Source organism: Vitis riparia, chromosome 16 (genome assembly GCF_004353265.1).
Source record: "Vitis riparia cultivar Riparia Gloire de Montpellier isolate 1030 chromosome 16, EGFV_Vit.rip_1.0, whole genome shotgun sequence".
NCBI lineage: Eukaryota > Viridiplantae > Streptophyta > Magnoliopsida > Vitales > Vitaceae > Vitis > Vitis riparia.
Window position 1 is genome coordinate 23,692,185 of NC_048446.1, and position 7,810 is coordinate 23,699,994.

The window sequence follows — 7,810 nt, forward strand, 5'->3', positions numbered from 1 at the left end:
GAAAAACAAAAGTTAACTGAAACTAAATCACTATAAAAATATCATATGGAGTAACAATAAAAGTGTGAGACATGTACAGTTACAGGTTACTACTTATAGACACAAAGTTGAAGAGGATGTGTGTTGATTTTATATACATCAACAGGAGACGTCGGCTTCATAAACTAAACTGAGATGACATCCAAATCCCAAGCGTCACCATGCCAATGGTAGCAAGAGCTTGCACCAATTCGAGAAATAAATTTTGTTGCTGCAGTGGCAAACTTTGCCAATCTGTCCGCCTAGGCACAAGGAAAAGCCAAGAGGTAAATCGCCAAGTAAAGAAAGCAGATGGTGAAAAACCAATAACGTAGTTGTTATCAAAGGAGACAAACAGCAGAGAACATGAAAAAAAGAAGTGTATATGGCATCGGCACCAGGAATATCAATGGATTTCTCCTTGGAAATAGACCAGTTTTAAGTCTATGCCAGGTTAACTTGGATTCAGCAGAAAAGTATAACATTATATAGGTGCCTGAGAAATATTTTCTTACCCTAAATCTGCAATGATGATGCTGACATTATCTTGTGTGCGTCGGTCCTATAGTGCATATACAATTTTAGGCTATTAGAACTACCCAAATAAAAGCAAAATGTCATACTAAATTTGTAGAATAGATTAAACCATTACCAGTGCTGCACGTGCAAGTGCTTCAGAAGCTACCTGAAATCAGAACATTGCAGTAATAAGCACGTATGAAACTAAAACCTAATGTAGTACCAGTAAGCCCATTGACCAGGATCGTTATTTACCTGAACATCTCCATGTTGTCGAAGTTCATTCCTAACAAAGGTTATCGCTTCTGAGCTGAAATAAATGGAGACATGTCAAAATGAAAGCCTTTCTCAACTGAATCAAAGCAGGAAGTTCTACAAAAGGTGCCTGCTATTTTAATTAACATTTGTTTGGTTGCTGAGAACGAGGAAAAGAAATCAAATCTTATGACAGGTCAAGATTCAAAGTTCTACTTCCTTTTCCGACAATTTCTCAACAACCAAACATGGTGGACCTTTTTTAACCGTTACTAACAAGAAATTGATAGAGCCATTGGAAGACTGTGGAGCTTGATATGATCTAGAGAATTCATGTGGCGGAACAAACCTGTTCATATAATCCCATAAGCCATCAGATGCTAACAGTAAAAATTCTGCATCTGATCCAAGAGCTACTTGGAAAACATCAGGAGATGCAACGACCAAGTCTCCAGTGAATTGTACACTGGCAAAACAATGAAATGCATTACAATCAAAGCAATTGTATAATCCTCCAACAGTTGCAACTGAATGTTACATTAGAATGAAAGAACCATCTGAGTGAGATTGCACACCGAGAAACAAATTTTTGGGACCATCTCCCTTCCTCCAATCCCTTCTCCAGCATCCTTTCCACATGAAAAGAACCAGATCATTAGAAATGTTGTCTTGAAAATTGTTGAGTAACCAATTTTACTAAGAGTTTAAGTATTAGGACTTGGACTCGCTGGCATGCAACCAGCCCCATACCTGCACATGGGAGGCACAGGTGGCAGTAACCAATTAGCCTAGCCCTCTAGTTAACCAGAGCTCTAATACCATTTAATAAGTAACTAATTTTCCCAAAAGTTTAAGCTATTAGATTTGGCTTGACAATGTATAACATACTCTTAACAAAGTCATCAAAAAGTCCTCAAAATTTACAAGTAAACAAGGGACTAACTCGTTCTTCTTTGTCTTGAACCTCATGTCACCAAAAGAGCGGGACACAGCAATGTCTCCGCAAATCCTTCCATTGACAATCTACAGATACCATAAATAAGAGTTGTCATCAGCTATTGACAATCCACAGAAAACAGAAGCCCTAACATGGTGTCTGATACATATATGTTTGGGAGCTGACTGATGCACAAACAAACAGAGAAATTCCCATTATATATTTTTTTGAAAGTGTGACAACTTAGTGCCAATTCAGTGCAGCCCTCCATCCGGGTTTATGATCAACTATAGTAATTCAGCAGCAGAGCAGATACACTAAGGTTTCAAACTCTACTTCCCCTTCTAATGCTACAAGATATAGAAGCAGAGGAAGTTTGTGAGCCAGAATATTGGAAACAAGGGAAGCTGAATATGACCAGATACCCATAAAACATCTTCTGGGTCTATTTACGGGTTCATGGATTTCTTAATCATTTTCTTTTGAAGCAGGTACTGATTTTCTTTCCCATATAGAAGAAAATTTGGAAAGGTAACAAACACTAAACAGACAATGCAAGTGAGAATCAGAATCAAGAACAGAAAAAAACACACCCATCCACCTGCTTCTCTGATTCTTCTGATTTCTTCAAGCGAACTTTTGTTGCTTCCATAAGGCCTATGAGGATTGGTCAATTCTTCTGCTTTTCCAGAGCGAGAGAGAACCTTCATCAACAAGGTAGTTCAGAAAACATGGAAAATAATACAATCCCCAAAACTGTTGTTCCGCTATGCTCCCACTGATACCCGAGAAAAATTGTAGGAAAAGAAGTAAAAAAAAATCGTTACCTAGTTATAAGAGCCCATTTTTAGTTTCTTTAGTACAATTTTTCTTGGTAATCAAATAGAGCATTAGTGTTCAATAAAATGTAATTATTCGTCACACAGAGGTGAATCATGGATACATACCACACATGAGTCACCAACATGTGAGATGAACACCGTATCGTCTCCAATCAACAACACAGTGGCTGTTGAACCAGACTCGACATCCTCCCCAGTCGTCTCAAGCCTTTACAAAATGAAACACCATCGAAACCTTCAATGCAATAATATAAAATCTACAATTACATTTAACTCATGCAACTTATACTTATTTTGCACTTAGGCAAATTAACATTCACTTGATATGTATTTCGCCTTACCAATTCAATAATTTTGCATCAGCACTTTCAAAAGCCTTCTCCAAAGCCTCTCGAATTATGTTGAAATTTTTCCCACTCAGGAGCAACCCGCCTTGCAGAGCTGCAACACAGTCTTTGTACAATTCATCCCTGACATAAATCCAATCAAATCATGCAAAACAGAACATTAATTCTAGCAAATGAACCATAGTTCATAACAGAGTGGGTAAAACATTCATTCAATCAATGTTTTTCTTTTCCAGTTATTGATATAATGACGCATGACAACCAATGATCCCCATGCCCGTGTCTTCAAAAAGCAATCCTAGGAAACATAAGCCTGAAAACTTGACATCAACCACCATTGAAAGAAGAAATAAGCCTGCGACTAACCGAAAAACAACCCTAAGTTTCCACGGCAATGATTACAAAAACTGATCCCATGGAAATGAACTAAAAAGATTCTTTCTCTGTAAGGGGAAAAAAGATAGAGAAAAAAGAGTAAACAGAACCCTCAAAACTTGACATCAACCACACTGGAAGAAGCAATAAGATTGGGCTAAACATAAAAACAAACACCTTCTGTTCATTTGACACCCACCTGAGGAACTTGACAGAAGAGAAGCCGGCATGACCGTCAAAAACCGCGGCAAAGGAGAATCCATCAAGGCCATCAGACCGAACAACAGCCTCGTCCTCCATCTCCTCTCTGGGCCCTTGGAGGCGGCACAAACCCCACCTGATTCCCGCCACACCCGAAAAAGAAGGGGCATCAATGGCTATGGCTGAGCAGCATCTTGCCCTCTCCTTGAGGGCAACACTGTTGTTCTTCTTGGTGGCCTTCAAGTTGGATGTACAGTTGAGTGTCGTGAGAAAGAATCTCTGCAACTGCTGGCTCAGCAAAGCCATTTGCAAAGGTGAAGGAGGAGGAGTTGAGAGGCTGAAACAGGTGGGATAAGTATGGTTAGCGTAGAGAGGATAAGAGAGTGAAGCTCGGCCTCTAACCGTTTTAAACGGTCTAGATTTCACGTTGGCCCACCTGGGGTTGTCAGTCGACTCCGTTGGGTCTCCAAAAGGGTCTACTTGTTTCCCTAAAAAATGTGTCTTGGTACGTGATTGTTGGAGAGCTTTGCGTGTGTTTGGGTTGCTGGATCCAATCCGGATTCCGGAATCGAATTGGGCTTGAGTTGGTTTTTAATCTAAATTAAGAGTCTGTTTGGCATTCATAGTAAAAATACTAAAAACGTTTTTTATAATTACTATTAAATACACTTTTAATTTAGGTTATGCACGATTCAAGTTACCCTATCAATTTCAATTTAGAGTCTATTTGACATCGCTTTTATAAATCACTTTCAATAAAATAAAAAAATAAAAAATATTTTTGAAGAAAAATTAAAAACTTTAGGCCTTTTAAACAAATGTTTTTCAAAAATAACTATAAAAAACAATTTTTTAAAATTGTTTTTTAATATTTTATAAAAAAAATATTTTACAACATGAAAGCTATTTTAAAATATGTTTTAAAATTAATTTTATATTTAATATTGTATGATTATTTTTTTAAATAATCATTAAAAAATAATTGAAAATAATTATATTATCTAAAAATACTATATTTTCTATTTTTAAGAACAGAAAATTAAAAAATTGCGTTTAGATCACAAAATATTTTTTTTTTCTAAAGAACTAAAAACTGTTTTTAAAAAAGAGTTTTCAAACATGATCTTAAAAATTATTTTTAAAAGTAAAAAAAAAAAAAAAAAAAACACTTATAATATTGGTTCAGAGGAACACTTAAATAGGTAATTCTTTTAAAAATATTTCAAATAAAAGTATGGTTAAATATTTTTATAATATATATAATTTATAATATCATAAATGATTATCTATATTTTATACATTTATAGAGAAAAATAAAAGTATAAAATGTAATTATATAATATGCTATTTCACTTTATTAAAAAGATGTATAAATTTATAAATTTCATTTTAAAAATCAAGATTACCTTTAATATAAAACCTATTTATGTTAAACTTGAATTTGAAAAAATAACTTTTTCTTGATCATTTTCATTATTATTTATATGATATATTGCAAAATTGAACCTACAATCGTTAACTTTTATATTAATTTAAAATTTTTTAAAATAGTGCAAATATTTTATATTTTATGACATTTGACATTATGACAATTGAGGTAGAGGGTAAAAATAACGTTGTAACATGGGCATTGAAATTTATAAGAAATTAAATATGGGTGCTTAGTTTCAAAATAAATGGTCAAACTTTCAACTTCTCGATGTTTCATTCAATCTATGGTCATGGTTTAGCTGTCACCACCTATGATTATGGGCCACTTGTTTGACACTTTTCTTTTGGTTGGACATTAAAATTATGATATGTCATAAATAAATATTGAATTTTTTTTTTTCATTTTTAATGCATAGTTGAGAATATTTAAATGGCATCATCATGTGCACATAGATTATGGCATGCAAGTTATAAATTCTATGTACGCCACATCCATTAATACCCATTTTTATTTTTATTTTTTAAAAAAAGAATAATAATAAATAACTATAATTTAAATTTCGTAATTATTTAACCACCCAATTAACTAACAACTGAAATTTTCATTAATGATATTTATATTAAATCCAAATTTTGATGCTTATAAAGAAACCCCCACATGACAACCATGTAATTTAATGATAACCCATAAATAATTAATAATAAAATTCCCAACTAACTACAATGATTAAAAACTAAAAGTTTCACATTAAATCAAAATCTAATGCCCAACTACCAAAATTTCAACTATTAACCTTGAAACGGCGCCGTTTTATTATTCTTTTTCCAAAAGGAACTTTGGCTGGTAGGGGTAATGAGGATATGAGATTAAAGTGACTAGTTATCTTATTATATAATGTATTTTATAAAATTAAAAATATTATATTAATGATGTTTTTTTAATATATAATATATTTCTTTATTTTTAAATATTTTAAAAAATAATATTTTATTTTATTTTATTTTTATCATTGAATTAATGATTTATTTTCACTTTCATATCTTTTTAATTATTATTATTTTTAGACTGATAAAGTTTCAATAGATTAATAAATTATAATTGTATTAATATAAGAATTTTAACTCATTAATACAATGCTTTATTGGGTCAAATTATGATGATGTATTTATAGATCGAATTTAAAGGATAAATCGATGTATTATATTATAAACTAGTTTATATTAAATATCGTTTAAGGTTGTAAAAATTTAAAAGCAGATATTTTAATTATTTCATAAAATAATGGACGAAAATATCGAGAATGCAACTAGGGCATAAGCATATGCAATTAACAATAGAAAAAAATGTGATTTGTGTATAAAAAATATGACTAAGGTATTAAAATATGAAAATTATAACTAAAGTACAAATAATGTAATTAGAGTATGGTAAATATTACCATCATATACAAAAATATGATCAAAGTAATAAGATAATGAAATTGAGATCAGGGTATACAAATTTGATCAAATAACAAAATATGTGAGTATGATACATAAAATGTGACCAACATACAAAAATAAATGTGATTAAGATACTAAAACATAAAGATCGTAGGTAAGATATAAAAATATGATTAGAACACAAAAAACACGAATATACAAGTATAAAATTTATAATATGAGTGAAAAATGAGATTAAGATGTGAAAAATATGACAAAATTATATAGAATACATTTAGGATATAAAAATGTAATTGAAATGTGGCAAAAATACTATGGGTTTCTTTGGCAATTGCTTTCGAAAACAATTCTAAAAAACTGTTTTTGAAATTTTTTTGTCTAATGCTTTAGAAAACAAAAGTCTATTTGAAAAACTAATATATTTTTAATATGTTTTAAAAATAATTTTTATATCTAACGTCTTAGAAAAACAATAGAAAATATCTTTAAGAACAAAAAACAGAATAATAAAAAAAAAAAGATTGTCAAACATATTTTCCTAAATTTTTATTTTAAAAAACGAAAAACTATTCATAAAAACAATTCCAAAACAAACCTTAAGTTATGAAAATTGTAACATGGATCGAAATAACATGGTCATGGTACACAAAAATATGACAAAATATGTAAATATTTATATTTTTATAAAATAATATTAAATAAAATAGTATGATATATAATATACTAAAGCACGGTAAGTATTAGATAAAATATATTTAATTAAATTTTGTTTTCTTATCCTAATTTTCAAGTTAGCAAATTCAAATTATAAAATCACTTTAAAATAATAATTGAGCACTTAAAACAGGGTTTGTAAAATTTTTAAAATGCATCTAATCTCAATCTATAGGAACTTTCACTTTTTGTTGCTTTCCCCTCTTGACCGGGGTGGTTTTTTTTTTTTTAATAATATTATTATTATTTTTATATATACGGTATTTGATCTTCAATTAATAATCTTAAGAAAATGTGGTTAAATAACTAACCTAATAAATTAAAGAGGGTTGATTATTTAAAATTTATTATAATTATTTCTTTATTTGTATTTTTATCAATTTTTAATCTAATTTTGTATATAAAAATAGGAAATAGAAAACAAGAATGCATGTTTTGTATGGACGGTTTTTTTATTTTCACGTTGAAGGAAATAGAAAATAAATAAGATATTATTTTAAAATATAAATTTTTTATTTTAGATTTTTTTTTATAAAAAAAAATGTCTTTTAAGGTGGAAGGCTATTTTGAGTAGAAATGAAGTCGGAAAAATAGAAAATGTTAACCAAACAGGTCATTAGGAAAAAGAAGAGATCGAAGCGACGTCGTTCTAGCACTCCTTCTTCCACAAGGATCGTGCCTATATAAGATTGAGATGGAAGGTAAAGTACACAAGCTGAACTGGTAAA

General features: G+C 30.4%; 1 protein-coding gene across 1 annotated transcript; it reads right to left on the reverse strand.

The window, feature by feature from the left end:
- LOC117934290 (protein phosphatase 2C 57) lies at positions 1-3,856 on the reverse strand. The gene is made up of 11 exons (XM_034855968.1): positions 3,493-3,856; positions 2,913-3,041; positions 2,677-2,779; positions 2,323-2,433; positions 1,736-1,815; positions 1,368-1,421; positions 1,142-1,258; positions 793-847; positions 671-703; positions 534-580; positions 1-281 (listed from the first exon to the last, which is right to left on the reverse strand). The coding sequence occupies exons 1-11, from the start codon at positions 3,798-3,800 to the stop codon at positions 158-160; spliced, it is 1,161 nt and encodes a 386-aa protein (XP_034711859.1). The 5' UTR covers positions 3,801-3,856; the 3' UTR covers positions 1-157.
- Positions 3,857-7,810: the final 3,954 nt, after the last annotated feature.

Bases quoted from the DNA above. Each gene is read 5' to 3' on its own strand.
- LOC117934290 (XM_034855968.1), bottom strand. From the start codon at position 3,800: ATGGCTTTGCTGAGCCAGCAGTTGCAGAGATTCTTTCTCACGACACTC. The intron at 2,780-2,912 runs GTAAGGCGAAAT...CATTTTGTAAAG, and splicing joins GATGCAAAATTATTGAATTG to GCTTGAGACGACTGGGGAGG. The intron at 282-533 runs GTAAGAAAATAT...CCTTGTGCCTAG, and splicing joins ATCATCATTGCAGATTTAGG to GCGGACAGATTGGCAAAGTT.